This window comes from Peromyscus californicus, unplaced genomic scaffold, assembly GCF_007827085.1.
Source record: "Peromyscus californicus insignis strain IS unplaced genomic scaffold, ASM782708v3 Scaffold_1__1_contigs__length_55948999, whole genome shotgun sequence".
NCBI lineage: Eukaryota > Metazoa > Chordata > Mammalia > Rodentia > Cricetidae > Peromyscus > Peromyscus californicus.
Genome location: NW_026294492.1, coordinates 116,185 through 138,179, shown reverse-complemented (window position 1 = coordinate 138,179; position 21,995 = coordinate 116,185). Strand labels below are relative to the sequence as shown.

General features: G+C 40.2%; 2 protein-coding genes across 3 annotated transcripts in view; one reads left to right on the top strand and one right to left on the bottom strand.

Moving 5' to 3' along the window:
* Positions 1-50: 50 nt before the first annotated feature.
* On the bottom strand, positions 51-14,936 carry Acp1 (acid phosphatase 1). 2 transcript variants are annotated; one of them, XM_052745712.1, is made up of 6 exons: positions 14,808-14,936; positions 8,118-8,191; positions 7,919-8,032; positions 2,365-2,426; positions 1,070-1,175; positions 51-931 (listed from the first exon to the last, which is right to left on the bottom strand). In XM_052745712.1, the coding sequence occupies exons 1-6, from the start codon at positions 14,848-14,850 to the stop codon at positions 854-856; spliced, it is 477 nt and encodes a 158-aa protein (XP_052601672.1). In that variant the 5' UTR covers positions 14,851-14,936; the 3' UTR covers positions 51-853. The 2 variants fall into 2 exon arrangements, with proteins under 2 accessions (XP_052601672.1, XP_052601673.1); XM_052745713.1 differs by lacking the exon at positions 7,919-8,032 and adding an exon at positions 7,767-7,880.
* A 196-nt stretch (positions 14,937-15,132) lies between these two features.
* Positions 15,133-21,995, top strand: part of Sh3yl1 (SH3 and SYLF domain containing 1) — a 44,477-nt gene continuing 37,614 nt past the window's right edge. The window contains exon 1 of the mRNA XM_052745711.1: positions 15,133-15,565. Within this exon, the coding sequence (XP_052601671.1) occupies position 15,565 (1 nt within the window). The 5' untranslated portion in view covers positions 15,133-15,564. The remainder of the gene's footprint in view (positions 15,566-21,995) is intronic.

The window sequence follows — 21,995 nt, the reverse complement described above, 5'->3', positions numbered from 1 at the left end:
ATGTTTTAGCTATTTTTTTTTTTATTTGTCAATAAAAAAGGAGGCAGACACCAGATTTCTATTTCAGTTGTATTTGTTAACTTCCCAGTTTAACTCACATTCTTTTCTGACATATAGCCATATGAATTTGAGGTCACTTTTCTGAAAATGCACTAAAATTACTTATGCTTGCCTGTTAACTTTTTAAAATGCTGATGAAAGAACACTACAAACATACCACTATTGAGGCAAAACAAAGCTCAAAAACACCAGAGAAAAACCAAGTAAGAGTAAAAGTGCTCATTTTATCAATCTGTTGCTCCCATCTCCACTGTATAGCCCAAGATGGCCTGCCGGAATTGCAGGCCTACATTATCACAGCCAGCTTCTCCTCTTTCAAATATTTAAATGTCCTCAGTGTCTGAGTTTAAACTCTTCCAATGTTAAGTGGAAGGCTGATATGGATGGAGTTATTGTCACAAGAGTCTAGGACAGAGGTATAAGGCCCCATACACACACTCTAGTTAGACCAGAGTGCTCAGGCTGGCTGAGCTCAGAGGCTGATCTGGACCTTGTAGGTCATTTTTACTTTATTGGGTTCTATTTTGTTCCATATTTGCTTGTTCCACTATTTTGTAATTAGGACAAGGTGAGAGGTTCAATTAGTCTAAGAATGCTTAGCCACACCTCAAACTGTCTTATTCAAATATTTTTATCCTTCTGAACATATTCCTAATTTCCACCTACAGTTATTTTAAAGATATACAGTAGTAAATCAGCTGAAAAGACAGGTGGGGCATGGGGCTAAGGGCTGCCACCACCCTTGGGCATGGCTCTGGTGAGTGAGTTGCTCAATGGTGGTGGGCAGGACCATCTAGTGAGTCTTCTCCAGGAAGGCCTTGCAGCACCTGAGGCATTGCTGGTACACCACTTCGAAGTCAGAATCATTGCCCTGCAAGGACATAAAAAGAAAACCCAACAATGGTTTATGATAACAATGTCCTCAGAAGACCCACTCCTGTCATTTAATTCTACAGAATAATATTTCCTGCCCATCTTAACAGTGGCCCCAAACCTGAAATGTACTTACATAATAGGGATCTTCAATAATGAGTTGTTTCTGTGGATCATAGCTCCCAAGTAACTCAATTTTAGCTTTGCAGTTTTTAACTTGATTACTTCTTCTATTCAAATCTCTGTAAAATCAAAACATGAACTTAGATTTCTGATCTAAGGTTTTAAGTTAAACAGGGACATCTGCTCAGGGTTTATGAAATGTCCTATCAAAATACAACCATGCAACCTGATTTGAAATGAAACAGAATACTCTGAAGACCTGTGGGACTCCTGCAGCTGTATGCCACAGTGCACTGATTTTGATACCCAAATGTACATCTTTAAGTCACACAATTATTAGGTTTTCTTTTGATTTTGAAATGGATTTTGATATAATAAAAATGATATCATTTCAGACACATAAAATGTCAGGAGAGAAGTGGAAAAAAAAAAACAAAACATGTATACCACATCCCAAGACAAAGGGACAGTTTGGACAACGTTCAGGTCAAGTGAAGAATGAAGCAAGTAGGACTGAGTGCAAGGACAGGTGAGTGAAGCAAGTGTGGTTGGGACAAATGAGTTCAATGGAAAGCATGAAGGCCAAGGTGGAAGCAGCTATGGCTTTAGGCCCTTCTATATCCAACTATCTGTCTCATGAACTTAGGGGAGTAACTTAAGTCCACAGTTCCTCAATTTCTTCCTTGGTAATAAAGTGAATTTACTAATGAGTGGTGTGGACCTGCAGACCACATTAGCATTACAGAGCAACCATTGCTACTTAACATCTTAGCCCATCAGTGTTAATTAACCAAAAATGTAAACCCAGTAAAGTCTCTATCTTATCAGACTTACTCTAGAGTGCTGCATTTCTACGGAAATAAGATACAAGATACTTCTCCTGTATTACAGCAGTTAACAGAATCAATGCAAATCAATGCATCATCTCTAAACCTATAGCCCCAAACCAGCTGGTCTCCATGTCCATTCATTACACTAGCTGGACTTTGTCTTTTGGAAGACACATCTCTGCAAACAGATCTCTGAGACAACCATACCTCACCCTCTGATATTCCTGCCATCCTGAATAATTCTGTAAATTATAATCAACCTTGTACATTAAAAACTGTAAGACATTCTGTACAATCACTTGCTAGGCCTATGACACACTGAGAGGACAGGGATACTATAATTACCTTATAAGGCAGGCATGGGGGCACTTGCCTGTAATCTCAGCACTCAGGAGGCAGAGGCAGTTGTGAGTTCCAGAACAGATAGGGCCACACAGGGAAACCCTGTCTTAAAAAACCAATTGTATATAATGATTACCTCAGATTGCTTTCATCCATACATAGTATATAATCGAATGTGGCAAAGTCTTCTTTTGTAATCTACAATTAAGGAGTCAAAACACAGTGATTATATACATACAAAACAGCAGTTGGAAAAAAAACACGTTAATTCATTAACTAAATTGCATGTTCAGTCATTAAGTAAAATTTTAACAAAATAAGCAATTTAGAGTATTTTTAAGTATTTTCAAAATTATACTGCAAAATAATTTTGTGCAAGGTTCTTTGAAATAATCAAAAAATATAAAATGTGGACATTTTGTACAAGGTTCTTTGCAACAATTAGAAAATATGAAATATGGACATAAAGTTTATTGCCAGTTTTGGTCCCTCAGTAAAGAAATATAATTCTGTTGACACATTGAAATGACTTTCATGCAATCACCTCCACTACTCTATTTGTCATTCCACTGACTGTCTTAGGCCTTGGTAACATACTCCAGATTAATCAAGGAACAGATCTTCTAGTGGACCCATTTATTCATGAAGGACAATAAATATTCTCACAGAAAGCAAGGCAGAAAGGAGATACAGGGCCTGAGAAAAGGGAGAGCAACTCATTTTCAAAGGGTAGAAGGTCTACCAGGAATCCATGACTGCAAATCCATAACTTAACATGGAAGGGATTCTTCTAGGACGTCATCAGATGCACATTTTTTTTTTGACACCATATAGTTTAAGACATGTAAGCCCCCTTAAGTGTAGTCAAAGAAATTTATCTTCTAGATTTTGACTACCCAGGAAGCACTTGGGTAAAAGGAACAACAACTATAGCCAACAATAATAAAAATGGTCACTTGCTTGTTATTCTATTAAAAATGGCAATTTTAGCTTTTTGTATACACTTCTATTAACTTTTAGTATAGCATTTAAATAATTACAAAGGATTGTATTGTCTGTATGTCAAATCTGTTGCTCTGATTGGTCAATAAATAAATCACTGATTAGCCATTGGCTAGGCAGGAAGTATAGGCGGGACAAGGAGGAGAATAAAGCTGGGAAGTGGAAGGCTGAGTCAGAGAGACACTGCCAGCCGCCACCATGACAAACAGCATGTGAAGATGCCGGTAAGCCACGAGCCATGTGGCAAGGTATAGATTAATGGAAATGGATTAAATTAAGCTGTAAGAACAGTTAGCAAGAAGCCTGCCACGGCCATACAGTTTGTAACCAATATAAGTCTCTGTGTTTACTTGGTCGGGTCTGAGCAGCTGTGGGACTGGCAGGTGAGAGAGATTTGTCCTGACTGTGGGTCAGGCAGGAAAACTCTAGCTACATTGTATTGTTTTTAATATCCCCAAGACTTATAACTTATTTCAAAGATATTAAGCAAATACTATTATATACAATGTTACTTTTTCAAGTTATAAGAAATACCTTAGCATTAATTTTCGCCTATTATAATTGATTTATCCTTTAAAAAAGGTTAACACTTAGTAGCTTACACAGTCAAACCACATGAGATTTTGGGATTTTAAAATAACTAAGAAGAGCAGCTAGAACTTCATCTCATGAAGAATGCACAGTAAAGCATTTTTGCATGCAGCTACACAGGATATGGCATGTGACAAATTAATCCCATTACCAAATATAATTAGAAAACCCACACAGAAACCAAGATACTTCTTCAAGGTCATAAGCATATTCCTAAGAATACCTGGTTCATTACAGCAGTGTGGCAGGGATACAGCCACAGATAACAGATCATCTCCAGTTGAGTTCCTATGCATGAGCCTTACCTGCTGATCTTACTAAGCACTAAGGGCTTTTTAACTCTCAAGTCATTATAGTCCAAGAGTTCTTTTAACTCTCAAAGCATTCAAGTCCATATCCAAACAGCCCATTTATGGGGGTTTTATCATTGTTAAAACTAAAACAAAATTATTTTTTTCTTAATTAAAAAATACAAATCCAGGACTAGAGAAATAGCTCAGAGGTGAAAAGCACTTGTTGCTCTTGCAGGGTCCAGGTTCAGTTCCCAGCATCCACATGGTGTCTCAAAACTGTGTAATTCAAGTTTCAATGATTCTGACACTCTCTTCTAGCCTCTACAAGCACTACATGAATGTGGTACACATACTTACAGGCAAAACATTCATACACATAAAACAAAAATAAACAAATATTTTTTAAAACATCAAAAACCCAGAACCATGGGCTTTTTTTCTTAAGATTTGTTCTTATTTGTCTGTTTGTTTGTTTATTTATTTGTGTGTGTGTGTGTGTGTGTGTGTGTGTGTGTGTGTGTGTGTGTGTGTGAAGGTATGCACCTGTATGCGGGTGCTAGAAGAAACCAGAAGGCATCAGATCACCTGGAGCTAGAGTTATGATCTACCTAACATGGGTGCTGAGGAAGAACTCAACCACTGAGACATTGCTCTAGCCCACAGACGTTTTAATTTTCAGTTCAGGGGATAGTACTGTCAGGCAGATTTTCTTATAAGCTCCTGCACTGGGTTCTATTAGGTTATACCATCTAAGGTAAAGTTATGTGCAATTTAGGAATGCTTCCAAAGGACTTGTGGATCACTGTGAATATTACTGTTTGATACTAAACCACAACTGAGTAAGCACGCACAAACAACCACCAGGACTGAGATTTCAATGGTGTCAAGTGCCCAGGAGCTTCCTTGAGAATAGAGACCCAAGCAAAGGCCATGGTAGAAAAACAGGGCCCCAGCTGCCTTGTTGTCAGTCTGGGAAAATGGAGAAGAAACTGCAGCCAGCCTTGGAAGAACACAGGCCCAGAAAATGAGAGCTAGTATAGCCTTTTCCTCTTGGCCTGACCAAGTTCTCTCCTACCAGGGCAAAAAAAGCTCAACAGGCCAATGAGAAGTTGTGTCGACTCAGTAAAGAAAAGACCAACATTCGATGCCAGGACTGCCCCTGCTCTAATGGTGTGCTGGCTATGCCATACCTCAGGCCTAGCAGAAAGAGCAGGGTACTCGATTACCATAAGCCCTCAATCTGACTGAGACTCTTATATACCTGCATCCTGACAACAATGGTGCAAGAATGTGATCATTCAAAGGCACTGTGATTGTTACACACCACCTGCAAGGACACCACATGGCAAAGAGAAGAAAACAGACTCGCCAGGCCTAGTATTATAGGTCTGTAATTTCAGCTCCTTGCGAAGGAGAAGCAGGAAGATCATGATCAAGGCCAACCTAGGCTACAGAGTGAGACTATCAAAATAAAAACTAAATAATGCTGGGGATACAGCTCAGTGGCAGATCGTTTGCATAAAATCATGTACTAGGCCCTACCTAAGGTACTCTAATTCCCAGTACTCCAAAAAGGTAAAAAGAGAGCAGGCTCAGAAATGACACAGAAAGATGTTAACAAACCTTATTTAAAATACTAACAGTATGTTCACTTGTGAATTCACAGCAGCTTTCATTACTGCACAACATGGAGCCCATCAATAGTCTGGCAAGAACTGGGGGGACGGGACACATGAGGCCTAACCCCTAGCTGAGGAGGTCATTTTTCTTAAGTGGAGCAGCCAATGGTAAGCTCCCCACTATCCAGTAAATAACCCCATACCACAGGCATGCAACACCCCTAATTAAACTCAGTGGGATGAGTGTGTGCACACACTCACGAAAGTAGGAGGGAGATATGTTGAGAAGAAGGAATCGAAAGGAGTAAGAAGGAGACAAGAGGAAAATAGAAAAGTTAATAGGAGCAAATATATTATGCACACATATGAAATTGCCAAAGAATAAATTATGAAATAATAGTAACAGTATGATGTCCAAAAAACTATAAGAGGTTAAGTTTCACCAGAAAACTACAATTACAAAAAGATCAAGTAAAACCTAAAACACCTGTTAATAAAATAACAGACATCAATAACTCCATAAATACACTTATGGACTCTGGAAATAGCAAAATGTTTAGAGCAGACAACTGGTTAGCAGGAAATCTCATAATAAGAAGAGTGACAGGATGGAAACAAGAGAAAAGAACATAAAGATTTTATGTTCAATATACATAAAAGTTGTCTTTACAAAAAAAAGGAAAATGTGGCAAAACAACAGTCTGTCATTTCCCAAAATTGATTTAAAAAAAAAAATCAAGTCACAATTCAAAAAGCATACTTTGGTTTCTCACAGCAAAGCTGCTTAACTGTAGACCAGAAGAAAAACAAGCATCCAGAAAAAAAGATGGGTAATTTCAAACCAAAGAAACAGCAAAAACAATTGATCAGACCAACTTTTCCAAAGTAGAGATACTGTCAACTTTTTACAAACTTCTAAAGATAAGAAAGCATCCCCAGTGCATTTGATGAGGTACAGGCACAGACGCTAGGTATAAACCCGTTAGAATCCTGTATTCGTGCTCACTCCATCTGCAGCGGAGCGCTACCCATAGAAATCTCACACTAGAAGCTGCCCACAAGCCCAGCAGAGGAAGAGCAGGTAGAACAATAAAGCACTTAACACTGACCAGGACAACTGCTGTTACACTTAGCAGAAACACTGAGAAGATACTATGAATGTATGGACTCCACCTCTGTGCCAGGGATACCGTGCATACCCACAATCCCTGGGTAGCATTGGGGAAGCTGAATCAGGAGGACTGCCTTGAGTCTGAGGCTAGTCTGGGTTACAGAGTATCACCCTGACTCAACAAAAGAAAATGCAAATGATCCTACTCATATCAGGTTAAAAAGCAGAAGGGAATTTTGGGGGTGACCTCTCCATGAAAGGGAGAAGCATCCACGTAACCTCAGTGTCATATTCAGTTCATGGACAAGCTGATCGAAGGAACACTTCAACAACAAGGGCTGTTCTCCACAGCTGACCACACTAAGCTCACAGCCCAAGACATTACTACTGAGTCAAAAAAGAACTAGCATCCTAACAACAGGCCATCTAGTAAAACTAGGTTGACAGACTAGGGAAATAAAACTTTAAGAACCATACTAGAATAGTTATTTACACAAAGGGTAGAAATCAGTAAAGAGAAAGAACCTGTAAACATAAGCAAAAAATGTGATATCGACCTACAGAATATTCTTTACTAGTGTTTTCAAACTAAAAAAACAAGAGAACTTTTTCTTAAAAACAAAAGGAAAAGAAAAAAACAAAAAGATTCCATGGAAATCCTACTTCTAAAGCTAATCATTAAAACTGCTCTGGAAGGAGCTTCTGTCTTTGCTTTTCAAGGCCTCAGAGTCAAGACTGTCTCACTGTACTTTATGCCTTTTATTTGTACTCTAACAAGTTATCCAAGGTCATCTAAACCTTTAGAACTACACAGGTAGCAAGTTAGTTCACCCCAACCAAATACATCCAGTAACACATAGGGTGGTCAGTCTTTCAAATTATGGGATTCTATGTAGTAGAAATTAAACAAGATCTTTTCTACCTGTCTTGCCTTATGGGCTGTGCTAATGCCATGATTTCTTAGGCAGCTGACAGCTCTTGGGTCTGGGGACCGGCCCACGTTCCAGTCGGAAACAGCGCTGCTGTCAATGGCCCACTGTAACACAAAACATACGTCAAGTTCCAGTACAGTACCTGCCGTGCAATGTGATTCATGGGGATGCCATGTTTTCTCATGCAGCTCTGCCCACGATAGTCAGGGGGGTTCCCCACTTCATAGGTGGATGTAGCCGCACTGTCTATCCTCCACTGCAGGAGAGAAAAAGAATGTTCTGGCACCTTTCTGCCCATAGGTACTTAGCCTGGACTCTTTACACTATTGAACAGTACTCACATTATCTGAAACATTTTCATCAGTTACCAATTTTCTGAAAACTGCTTCTGCAATGGGTGACCGGCAAATGTTACCTTAAAAAAAAAGGGAGAAGACATACAGGTTGTTAGTTGTGGCAGAAAGGTAGATATCAACTCCTGGCTTACAGAATGGGTAGACCACTCTCAAAGTGGATACCCAGTAACTGCATTTAAGACTGGGAAAGCGGTGAAGAATTCCTTGGCACAACCACTGATCAAACCACATTCACAGTTGAGGTAACTAAAGCTCAAGAAAGCAAATAAAACCCAAATCAACTTTCACTAGCAATGAACCAAAACCAAGTTCTGAAATCAGTGAAGTGGGTTGCAATCAGCTTAGTTTAAGTTAAAATAAGTACATTAGAACAGGAATATATATTTTTAAGTATACCAAACATAATAAAGATTAGTAACATTTCAAATTAAAATACAAGGCAATTCAACACAAGCTTTACTGAGTAATCATGCAAAGCCCTATCCCAAGAAGACTGTGGTCCCACGAGTTAGCCAGCTAGAGAAACAGGGAGAGGTTTCTCCTGACTGCCTCATCTGTCCCCAACTTCTGACATCAATAGCTAGGTTGGAAGCCCCAATCTAGCTGGCTACAAACTGCCTTCCCTCCCCCTGCTTCTCAGGTTTAGTGATTCCTTAGAATTCAGGTAAGAGACATGGTTGTGACTCAAAAGAAGATACAGATTGAAGACAGATGGAGGGAGGGAAAACTCATTTTGGAGGTCCCAAATAAGAAGTCTTCTTGTCCTTGGGGGACACCTAACCCTCTTGTCATTGACTGACAATATGCTAAGAGTACTACTGCCAAGCCAGGAAGCTAACCACAGTACTGATATTCAGAGTTACTAGTTAAATGTGAGGAGATGATGAATCAGGACCTACCCGAGTCCCCCAACAACATACAACTATGGGGCTTCCAGGTGTTAACAGATGCTCCATCATTCCAAGAAAGTACAAGGAAATCAAAGGTGAGCCAATCTGAACAAGAACCAAATTCCTTACTATACCAAGAATGTCAAAAGACACCTTACCTCTGCAAGCAGATCAACAATGAGGCATGCTCATATACTGAAAAGATACAACATAATAATAAAAATAATAATAAATGCTGATAAATAAATGCTGCAATAGTACCAGACTAGAGAAACAAAGACTCCACAAAGCTAAATAAGATGCCAGGGAACCTAAGACTGAACTGATGTCCAGAGGATAAAAAGTCTAAATGGCATTGTGGAAGGACCTGAAGGTAGGAAGTGCAGGATGCAGGGATGCATCTGTACTAGTCCAGACACAGAAGGCAGGGACTGCCATCAGAGAGCATGAATTGAGGGGTCTGGGACATGGAGCCCTAATCCCATGCCAAGTCTGTACTTGGTGTGGCCAGTGAGAACAATTTGAAGGTTCTGGCAATGTAGCTTACCAAACACACTGACTTTGTATGCCTACTACTTTTGAGCCAAGTAGTATAGTAGGCCTGCAGACAGAAAGCTGTTTAAGATACAATATCTTCCTGCAAGGTGGGAAAGTTCAGAAGAGCTCAGAATGGAAGACAGAGATACTCTGTGAGGTTACATGAAAAAGGCAATGGGAAACTAGGTATATAAGTATGACTCCTTTCCTCACCCACCCTTTAATCAGCCCAGACAACTCTAATAAGGCAGGTTTATAAGAGAAAAACATGCAGACCTATTTAGTTTTATTTGACACAGAAACCTTCTGATTGAAGAGCCAAAGAGTTTTGAAAGAACTGTCCCACTTCCCATTTGTTAAAGAGTTAGCATATATAATTTTATGACTAAGTCTGATAAGAATGGATAGTTGTTGACTGGACAAAGCACCTCTTCCTGATGAAACACATGCAGGGAGACTGGTAGGAGCCTAGTGATGTTTGTCTGTGTCCCAATCTTTCCTCCTAGTGTGGGATCAACTCTAGAATGCAGGTCTTTAAGGGAGAATGGGAAATAATATTTCTGGGTTTAAGGTTTCTTAAAGGAAATTACAGGAATTACAGAGTCTATGTCCTATCTTAGAGGAAGTCTGCTTTGCTACAGGGGGCAAGAGGCAGGAAAGCAGGATGTAAGAGACTTTGTTCCAGGTACACAGCAAAACAAAATAACATATTTGGGTGTATGACATAAACCCAACATTATGAACAAAATTAAGCAAGCAAGAAAGAAACTGTAGAGGTCAAAATCTCCTGGCTTCTTATATACAATCAGACATTCTGACATGTGATGAAACAGATGCTCTGGTCCCTGGACCAGTTCCTGCCATAATTGTACATCCTTCCATAGCTACAAGACTAATTATTTGGCTTCTTATATACTGTGTTTTTTTGCTTTTAATAGCAATAAAAAGTCTTACTGACTAACCATTAAAGCTAAGACAGGAATTTATTTCGAATGTCCTCTATAATGCTAGTCCTGGTTGTGATTTTTTTTTTTTACATTTTAATTTTTGTTTAATTTTTCTCTGTATATGTGTGGGTGCACAGGCAGGTGTCAGGTGCATAAAGAGGATGGGGGTAATGTCAGGTGGTGTTGTCCACTTTGTTTTCTGAGACAGGTTTTTTTTTTAATTTAATTAACATTTTTTCATTTATTTTACAGTTTCCCCTCTCTCCTCTCCTCCCTTTCCCTCCCCACACTTCCCATCTACCTCCCCTCCCCATCCACTCCTCCTCCATGAGACAAGGTTTCTTACTGGTTTAGAGCAACCTTAGTAGGACAGGCTTGCTGGCCAAGAGGCTCAGGGACCCAAAAGACTCTACCTACCCAGTACTGGGATTGTAAAAAGTATATTACCATATACAGTTTTTTTTCTTTTATTTAAACTTAGGTTTTGGGGATAAAACCTAGGTCCCTCCAACTAAGATCTCCCTAACCCTGATTTTCCTCATAAAGTTTCACCACCAAAAGACTTCATGCACATCACCACCTATCCAGGTAATACTTTTTATAGCCAATAATGATGGGCAAATTAGGACAACTGTCATTATTTTGGAACTTTAGAAATAATTGATATGTAATATCTCAGCATATAAAGATAAAATGCAAAATGTCTCCACTTCTGTATAAAAATATGCATATCACTAACTGTGAAATAAGTTTTGTTTTTCTACAATACAAAAATCTGGGCCATTTCATCATTTTAGCATATTCACTCATACTTTCAGCCCAGACAGCTGTATTTAAAGATATGTAAGTGTAGATTAAAAGTACCCTATTTCTACAGAGACTACAAGTCACACAACCTACAAGATCAATAAATAACTAGCTATAACCAGTGCTAATAACTAGCCTCTAGCTTCCCAATTTGTGTTATTAAAATTAATATTATTAAAAGATACACAGTTGAGATGTTGCCTAGTATATACAAGATCCTAGGTTAGATTTCTGACCCCATCAAAAATGAACAAATAAAAAAATATATATACATTAGAAGTCAGTACACTAGCCATAAGAAAAACATGGAGCCTCAGCCTCAGATTTTACCTTTTACAAGTTCTGGAACTTAAACATGACATTGGTTTCTTACCAACCAAAATGGCTGGAGCTGAGATCACACCTGCCTTTGTCTAGTCTTGACCAGCTTTAAAAAGCTCCTCTCATAATCATAATAAAACAAGATGCCCTTCTTAACCAATAGCCCTATGACTGACAAACTCCTGATGGTTCTGTACATGTACACTTCATCGTAAAAGAGCCCGACGAAATGTTCTGAAGGAATAAAACTTTTACATTTCAAACACAACAGCTTTTACTGTACTCCAAATGGGCTATGGGTACAATGCATCTGTACTACCCTCAAATTTTCCTGGACTAGCAACTTACCACCTGACTAGCACACATCTGACTAAGAAGGATATCCTTGCTTCTCCCAGGGCCTCTTGCAGCCTAATCTCCACACTGCAGATGGAACAAACTATACCCCTCCCCACTTCTGCTCTGAACCTCCCATCGCTTATCTCACTCAGAGTAAACCCAAGTCCTCACACAGCCTCCCATGATCTGCACTCCAAATAGGAGTCCAGAAATGACAACTCATGGCCTACCATACTCACATATAGTCCAGAGGGTTAACAAAATTTTTAGTTTTAAATCATTAAAAAATGCAAATGCAGAAAATCTTGTGATATGTGAAAATTATCTCAAGTCCCAATGCTGGTATCTATGAACAAGTTCTACTGAACATAACCAAGCTTGACTGCTTATTAGCCATCTATGATTACACTATTGCTCGCCACACAAAGTTTAAGGATTCACTCCAGCTCTTTACAGAGTATGTAGATGCCTGACCTAAAGTATACACTGTACATAAGGACCTAATTTCTCCTAATGTATTTAGAATGATATATGTTTGATACCCATGGGCAAAGAAAGCTTGGCTGAGAAAGGCTGCCTGGTCTCCAAACTCAGGTATCATGACTGCCCTAGTTACAACTCTCACCTGAAAACCACATGCTCTGTCTTCAGGGCCAGGACAGACATGCCCCCTGCCCACCTTCAGGTCTCTGCTTACTGGTCACCTTCAGGTAATTCCAGTTCCCACTCTGTTTCTGCTTTTATTGAACACTTCACACCAACTGAATGAGGCCACTAGCATTACTTGACTGATAATGACAGAACACAGGCTTCCGAAAGGCTAAGGCTTCATCTGCGGTGTTCACCACTATATGCATCTCCAGTGGTTAAAAACAAAATACTGAATTATATTGAAGACAAATATATGCAATCAAATACTTCTCTTTAAATGTCACACTAGTGCAATATGCCAGGATAGTTAACTATAATAAGCAGAAATAGAGCATACTAATAGGTACTGAAAGAAACCAATGTTTAACAAATATGTTGTTTCCATGGCCTTCAATAAAGACCGTAATGTCCACTATCAACATGAAATAACTTGTACTTGTACTTTTCTCTTCAGAGAAATTACCTAGTACAGACACCTTGCAAATATCACATACTATATTGTACTGAAGGTGGAAAAATAAGCTATTACCCACAAGAAAGATAACTCTTACTAGGAACTCAACAGGCTGTCAAATAAAAATTAAATTTGTAGAATAAAATTTCTCTTATAGAAGGTAAAAGGAAGTGACTAATGGTCTAGGGAAGAAAAGACAGGAGTCTTTGATTTTGACTTCATAACACATAAGGCTTTCTAAGCAAAACCACACCATCAATGCACAGAGACCACCATCAGAGCAGGCCAGCAACAATTTCTTAAAGGTAGTCTCTACGGGTGAGTGGAAAGATAGAGAGGTGGACAGGAAAAGTCTTGGCCTATTTCTGTCCTAAAGACAAGGAGTGCTACTCTGTAGGAAATGCAGAAGGCAAAAGATCTCAATAACTGGACTGTTGGCAATTTAGGTCTTTCCCCTCAGGGTGGAGGCAATGAGGTAAGAACTTTGAAAGAAAAATTAATCATATATTCTATAAAGGAAAATCATTGTTGAAATTCTGAGAATGAAAATTCTGAGTTGGAAGATATTTGAAAGATTATTCATCTTTTTAAAAAACTTTTTAAAACTTTTTTAAAAACTGAGTGATTGCCCCAGGAACTGGAAACCAAGGTTTCTGAGAGACCTAAAGAAGAGACAGACTACTGCTGAGAACCACAGCAACTGTGACCCAAAGATGACACCAAGCAAGCCTGCTTAGGACACTGTCAGAATGTTCTTCCCACAGCCTTGGTTCATCTTGGCACAATGGAGGGGAACCAAGAACTCCAACCATTAAAGTAGAAGGGGCTAGCTTAGGGAGTCACACTTAGAGACATGAAGCCACCTGAACCAGTTGGCAGGTGAGAGGTGGGAGGGTTTGGAGGACGAAAGACAAGTTAGGTGAAGGACGAGGGCATGAGGGAAGGGCAGGGATGATAACTGATTAGAAAAACACAACTCTCAGTATGTTGTTGATGGCGTATCCAGAGGGGATTTGATCATAAGGGCTCTGACCTAGTCAATGGTTTAATCCATTAGATTCACAGTATGATAAAATTACTGGAGAGTGATGGAAAGTAATGTGGGGCCTTGCACAAGAAAGCACATGACTGGGTGCATGTTCCTGGGGCTAAAGTTGGTCTTGCTTTCTACCGCCATGTCTCCCTTTCTGTGCTTCCAGTCCACATGGAGTAGTCTGACTCATGCTTTGCCCACCTGAAGACCAGAATCAACAATCACTCAAGAAAGTCTCGAAACCTCTAAAACTGAGGCAAAACAAATCTGTTCTTAGATTGTTTTGGTTAGATATTTCATCACAGAGATAAGGAAAGTAACTTACACAGCAGGTGATGGGAGACACAGATGTGGGGGAGGAGGAGCAAGTGAGAAGGGCCACAGAATTGGGAGAGACAGGAGTAGGACAAAGATTTATGGAGGAAGGGCAGTTGGGAGGGTGGCATGGGCTTGGAAAAGGCAGGAAGGAGAGCAGAGGCATAATCTGGGGCAAAACTGTAGCGATCTTAGGTTCAGAGCAGCACCGGAAGATGGGGGATGGGTATGAAAAAGCCAGGCAAATATGTACTTCGGCGCGGGACCAGCCAAGGCCTCCTGTCTCTGCTTCCCTCCGCCCAGTGTTCTTGTTCAGAAGCTTAACACAAGCAGTACTTCAGGGTCCCAAAGAGAAAAACTGTTAAGCCGGCGCGCCCTTACCGAGACACACGAACAACACTGACTTGGACCCAACCTCTGCCATCTTTCGGTACGGACACTGGCGCCCAGAGACCGCGTAAGGACTCGGCGCATGCGTACCGCAAGTGTTCTGCTTGCAAACCTGCGCAGTCCGCGCCTCACGTTTGCACGCCGCCAGAGGAGGGGCCAGAAGTGGCCTGGAGGGCTGGGCTGGGCTGTGGGGCGGGGCTGACGGGAGGGCGGGGCCTGGAAACAGCGTCTGGAGTCTCCTCTCGGCTAGGCTGTGGTCACACGCCTAGGGACAGAGGGCGGAGTGAACGCGGGACTACGCGCAGATAAGGTCAGGGTGGCACGGTGTTGTGCAGGGCGGATTAGGACGTGCCAGGGCGGCCAATGAGCTCTGGGACACTGGCTCGCGGACCCTCCCTGGGCGGTGCTTCTCTGCTCTGAGGTACCGCCCTCGTGGGCAGGGTACCCCGTTGGACCACCGACCCTAGGCCGCGTTACTGCCCAATCAGTGGGTTTTCCCGATTAAAAAGAGGGGTGGTTTAGAAGGTTCCAGAGGAATGAGGCGGGTGGACGCAATTGAGCTATGTTCTGAGCAAGGTTCTAGGACTGGTGATTGCATTGGCGAAAGCAGGGCGTACACCTATTCCCTCACCTGGATCAGGTGCGCGCCCGTTGGGCGGGTCCTGTTGGAGAGGCTGGCCAAGGAGAACGCCTTCCTCTTCCTGGGCTGGTGTGAGGAGCTCCGGCACCGAGCGGAGCGGCGGGCATCAGTGAGTACGGGTCTGAGCGGCTGGGGCAAGTCGGTACTGTGTCCACTCTTCCTCTTGAAAAGGGCATTGTGAAAGAGAATCAGTCAAGTCCCTGGGTTTGTCTGTGCGCATCCACCAAGTTCATACTCCATGGATCCATTTGCAGACCCAGAACTCAAGATTAGTTTCTACACTCTTGGTCATGAAGGTTGTGGTTGACTGTAAACCACAGTCGTTTCAGTTCATTACAGAAAAACTCCTCCTGCATTTCCAGTTTTGAAGACTGATTTGCATTTTGTTATTTTTCTAATATCTGATACTTTACCATCTTCTAGTTTTAAATCGCTTTGAGAAATGGCATCCTGTGTATTTGACACAGATGGGGAGAGCTGCACCTTTGATCCAGAGCCGAGAATTGTGTAGGGCTTTTGTGGGAATGGGGTCTCTAGGAAGGGATATTCCCCTAGAGGAGGGCCTCACATGGGTTTGGGGCTTCCAGAAGAAGAGGTGTAAGGTCTTTCACATAGGGCCACTGGTTCTGCAACACCATACTTAGAGGGGTGGGGGTGGAGAGTGCCCTGAGTGCTGCGCCTCTAGATATAGTGCTTGTATGTTCCTTTTTAGAGCTCTGAATGGACTGGTAACAATAGGAAGCAGTTTTCTCTACTGTCAAAAAGTGCCATTTTTACTTCATTTCAATAAATGTTACCCATCTCCTGTTAAGGCAGAGCAGGGAACAAAGACTTGAGAAACTACCTCACCCACAGGAATGCCCTGCCCTGGGGCAGAAGCCTTGCCCTGTTCTGTGTTTACCAAGTGAACAGGTTCTGTATTCCTGCTTGGCCAAGGTACTTCCTTGAGATATGAGGAAATGTTTGGGTTGATAATGAGTTAGTAAACCTGCACACAAAGTTTAGAGAATAATAGGGCTGGGTTTAAGGTGCTGTTTTATTCTACTCTGTGGCCTGTTATTGAAATACCATAGCAGCATCTGGTTATTTGGAAATTGCTATGTTGGAGGTTAAAAAGAATAAGTAATAACTTCCATCCAGTTTATGGCATCTTCATTAAGGAGAATTGGCTATTGGCTCACTATGTTCAGTTTCTGTGAAATGAGTCAATACTACTCTTCTACTTTTTTAACTTTATAAAAGTTTTTTTTTTTAATTTTTAAACTCTGTTACATTTATTCTTTTTTATTTTTATTCTCAGGAGTTTTCTCCCTATTAAAAAAATAAATATTTAGTGTTCCAAAATACAAAGTTGATAGTAGTCAAAGGTAAAATTTGTACATTCTAACTACTAAGAGTCACAGGTCCTTGTCTATTCACTCATTTGCAAATGGTGTTGTAAAATGACAGGATTCTTTACCATTTAAGGTCTAAATATATTGAATTATTTTTTTTCCTTTTTTTTAAAATGACAGACAAGCCATGTATCTATGATCCTGTCTTAAGCCAATATCTCCCTGAAATTCTCTGAGAAGCAGGTATAAGGCAAAGATTTTTCTGCCCTTTGCTCTGAGCTCTTTGTCCCTCTCCACAGACAGGTACTGGGGAGGGAGCAGTGGAGTTCACATGGATAATTTGATTGTAAAATTTGTTTAAGGAGGTTAATTGTCTGACCAGGAACATAGATTTTGACTTACTAATTCGACAAACTTGTTTTCCTTAAGACAAAGTAAGTAGTTAAAAGTCAAGCCCCAGAAAGATCACACTGATCTGAAAACAAAGGTGGAAGATGTTAATGTCAGTGTTTAAAGTTTTGCTTCTCAAGAAAGGCAGCATTTCAGAGCCTCTTGAGAGACTTAACTCTTTTTTTTTTTACTAAGTTTTTATCAGCTGTTCTAAATACTATATAAACCTAGTTGTGTTCTTATTTCTTTGACTTCTCATGGGATTTTTATCAATTTAGCAAATTAACCTTGTAAATTAAAATTTTGAGACATGGATTAATACAGAATGAAAATTTAGAAAGCCATTTCTAGATGTACTTTTCCCATATGTACCATTTTTATATTTCTGTTGAGGTTTGTTTTTATTTGTTTGAGAGCTTTAATGTCTGTTGAGAGTTGGTTGTTGATGGCATTAATTTTATGATCTAATATTCTAATAGAAAAAGAGGGAGGGGTCCTTTGATCTCTGGGCTTTTTTTTTTTTTTTTTTTGGTTTTTCGAGACAGGGTTTCTCTGTGTAGCTTTGCGCCTTTCCTGGAACTCGCTTTGGAGACCAGGCTGGCCTCGAACTCACAGAGATCCACCTGGCTCTGCCTCCCGAGTGCTGGGATTAAAGGCGTGCGCCACCACCGCCCGGCTGATCTCTGGGCTTTTGTTCCTGACCTTGGTTCTAGTTTAGAAGTAGTGATCAACTTTCTTACTTCAGTGGAAATTTATTCAGAATAAGATGTGAATGACACTCTTTGACCCCTAGCCTGAGTTATTAACAAATTGTCAACATGTAAAATGATTTCCAGATCTTAAGTTCACTGAAGCTATGAGGTTTACAAAGCAAGTTTTTTCTTCTCAACTTTTATAAACTCTTCCTAATATATTAATAGTATGACATTATTTTAAAATTTAGAAATATTCAAATATTTTAGTTGCTTCTGAAAAAAAAAGGACTTTCTTGGCTTGAGATTTCATAGTCACTTTTCAGAAAAGAAAACCTTATAGTTTGCTTGGCTTTGGAATTCAGTGGTTTAAGGCTTTTATAAGTATTCAGATCCTGATTGTGATGTGAGGTTGAGGAGATACTGTGGTCATTCAGCAGAACCATTGAATAGGATACCCACATCCATGCTCTGTTGTCATTATAGCAAAATAGAGGAAAAGTGAGAGGCTCAAGATTTGAAGCTGAGTACAGGAACTAAGATCTATATCCAAACTTTCTGTTTACATGTGTTGTTTCTGACTGAAATTTACTGCCTGTAACTGATCAGGTAATGTGATCTTACAGAAAGTTTCACAGAATCCCTTATATTTTTGTAATTCAGATGACTTGCTGAAGCCTTCCCTGGAACAATATTTATCCTAAACCAACCCACCCTGATAAAAAGCACCTTAGAGGAGAAAAAGTTTCATTTCAGTTTACAATTCCAGGTTACAATTCATTGTAGGAGAGAAGTCACAGTGGCAGCATCTTGAAGCAGCTGGTTGCATCATATCTATAGTCAAGAGCAGAGTGAAACAAATGTATGAAATCTTGCTTACTTGTTTTTCAGTAATTTTCGCTTCTCTTACAGTTCAGGAGCTCCTGCTGGGGAATGGTGCCCCGATGATGACTAAGTCAAGACAGTTCCCCACAGACGTGCCCACAGGCAACCTGATCTAGATAATTCCTCTTTAAGAATGTCTTCCCAAGCGATTCTAGGTTGTGTCAAGTTGAAAGTTAAAACTAACTAGCACATTAATCCATATATTTGAAGAGCTGCTAGAGGTACACAGAGCTTAGCAGGTTCAAGGCAGAGGTTAGTCCAAGGCATGTCTCCAAGGTGCAGATCTGGAAGAACATCAATTTAAGTTGGAAACTGATGACAAGGAAGCTTGATTGGAATTCCCATATAAGTGAATATGCTAAGCTGAAACCCTGCAGACAGTTAGGAGACTTTTGCCTGTCCTTCCTGTTGTGTGTTCACCAAATGGTCAGATGATGAGTAGAAGGATTCTGCTTCATCATGGTGCTATTAGATGCCTCAGCTTTTATGTTGTCCAGATAAGGGTGATGAATTCTTTATTGGTCTGATGCATTCTTAAGGTCAGAGACCTGCTTTTTCTGTTCTGCCTTTATTTGTTTCATCTGCGTGTTCCCAGCGTATGCCAGTCAGCTCATAGATGGTACTTTTTACTTTGCATGAATAGTTTACCAGTCTGCCTTGTAGTTGGTTCTGGAAAGGTAATGGTTTCTACATGTTCAAATGTGATACTGAAGTGTCATCCTGGCTTATGCATTAAAAATGGGATCAAACACTGCTTGACAATGAAGTAAACTAGGACAAGGCAGAGCCTGAAGCCATTCTTCCACACAACATGGAGGAACTTAGAATACAATATAACCTCATCTTCATAAATTGCCACTGTCAAGGTGTCTAGCACTCATCAAACTACAAGAAATGGCTAAACAAGAAAATGTAACCTGAGACCTGGAGAAGTCAGTCAAGACAGAGACAGACTGGAAATGACAGTTGATGATGCAGTTATAGACAGGGATGTCAGATGTACTCAAGGACTTAAAAGGAGGTGTGAATGTCACCAGGACAGAAATGGAGAGGAGAGAAACAAGCAGAATAATTTAAGCTGAAGGCATAAAATTTTGAGGAAAGAGTTCACTATTGTCTAAAGAGCATATCTGAGAGAAAAATAAGACCATGAACTTGAAGAAACATCCACCAAATGCAGAAAGAGGCAAAGGGTGGTATGGGCTGAGAGAAAAGGACCAAGCCCTCAGTGACACATTTGGGGGGAAAAAAAAAACAGGTAAATAAATAGATCTAGAATTTGAGAAGCCAAAATAGTGGAGGAAATTTTAAATGTATTATAGGAAATGATACCCCATGATTTAGATGCCACTGAGAAAATGGTCAGGTGAACCATTTTGAAAAATATTCAAGATGTGTATGTGTGTGTATATGCACAAATATATATTTATACTTGAGTGTTAGATATTCATTATATGTAAGGATAATTTACAAAACAAACAAGACAATGCACATTTTAAATGGACAAAATTTTTTAACAGACACCATAACAAATAGAAATAAGCACTCTGGCCAGGGTCCCAGGCAGGCTAACTACAGATCTTCACCTTTCCCTCTGCTCCTCCAAATACAATCTCCCATTCTCATCCCAAGCTCTGCAGCAGAATACCTCTTGCAGCCTCTCTTCCCTACTGTCCCCATCTCCAGTGGCTCACACAAGGTCTTCCCCTCCAAACTTCCTTTCCCACCACCCATTGCTTTGTCCCAGCTCCCAACCTCAAAAGGCCTTATCTGGGAACCTACAGGCTACTATGACCAAGGAAGTAAGTTGGCTAACAGCCAATCTTTAGCACTCCCTCCATTCCTCCATGTTCAATCCCCAGTCTCATCCTCAGCCCTGTAGCAGATCTTCTGCTGTGGCCTCTCCTCACTCTGTCCCCATTCCACCAAACAGATCCTGGTGGAATACCCTGCTTTCTGCCTTCCTGTGGACCCCTCCAACCAACCACCCAGTCCATCCCCATTCCTAAGTGTCAGCTCCCAATACTCAGAAACTCAGTTTACCTAGAACCTCCAGTGGACATACCTATTAGGACCCCAGAAAAATTTCATACCAGGCAATGCACAATCACCACACTGTCCTAAGAACCAGAGAGGAAACAAAAACCAAGGAACAAAGCTGCCACCCACCAAAGAAAAGTACAGATATCAACACCTTGAATTATAGTCTTCCCAATCCCAGGTGCTTATTTGCCAGTGTAAAAACACAATCAATAACAGCCAGGACAGTATGTCTCCACTAGAGGCCAGCAACCCTACCACAGCAAGCCCTGAGTATTCCAACATAGCTGAAGCACAAGAAAAAGATCTTTAAACAACCTTTATGACTATGACAGAGATCCTCAGAGAGGAAATGAATAAACCTCTTAATGAAGTCTATGAAAACAAACAGTTGAAGGAGATGAATAAAACTGTTCAAGACCTGAAAATAGAAATAGAATCAATCAGGAAAACCTAAAACTGAGGAAGTCTGGAAATGAAAAATTTAGAAACTCGAACAGGAACCACAGAGGCAGACTTCACCAACAGAATACAAGATATGGAAGAGAGAATCTCAAGCATTGAAGCCATGATAGAAGAAATGGATACATGGGTCAAAGAAAATGCTAAATCTAAAAAAAAAAAAAAAAAACCTCCTGAAGCAAAACATTCAAGAAATCTAGGACTTTATGAAATGACCAAATGTAAGAATAATAGGAATAGAGGAAGGAGAAGAAACACAACTCAAAGACCCAGAAAATATTCTCAACAAAATCATATAAGAAAATATTCCTAACCTAAAGTAGGAGATGCCTATAAAGATATACAAAGCATACAGAACGCCAAATAGACCAGAAAAGAAAGTCCCCTCAGCACATGTACAGGACAAAGAAAGAATATTAAAAGCTGCAAAAGAAAAAGACTAAGTAACATATAAAGGCAGACCTATTAGAATTATACTTGACTTCTCAGTGGAGACTTTAAAAGCCAGATGGGCCCGGGCAGATGTCCTGCAGATTCTAAGAAACCACAGATGCCAGTCTAGACTACTATAATCAGAAAACTTTCCATCACCATAGATGGAGAAAATAAGATATTCCATGATAAAGCCAAATTTAAGCAATATTTATCTACAAATCCAGCCCTACAGAAAAGTGCTAAATAGGTTAATTACACCCAAGAAAATACAGGAAATAAGTAATCGCAGAACAGCAAAATA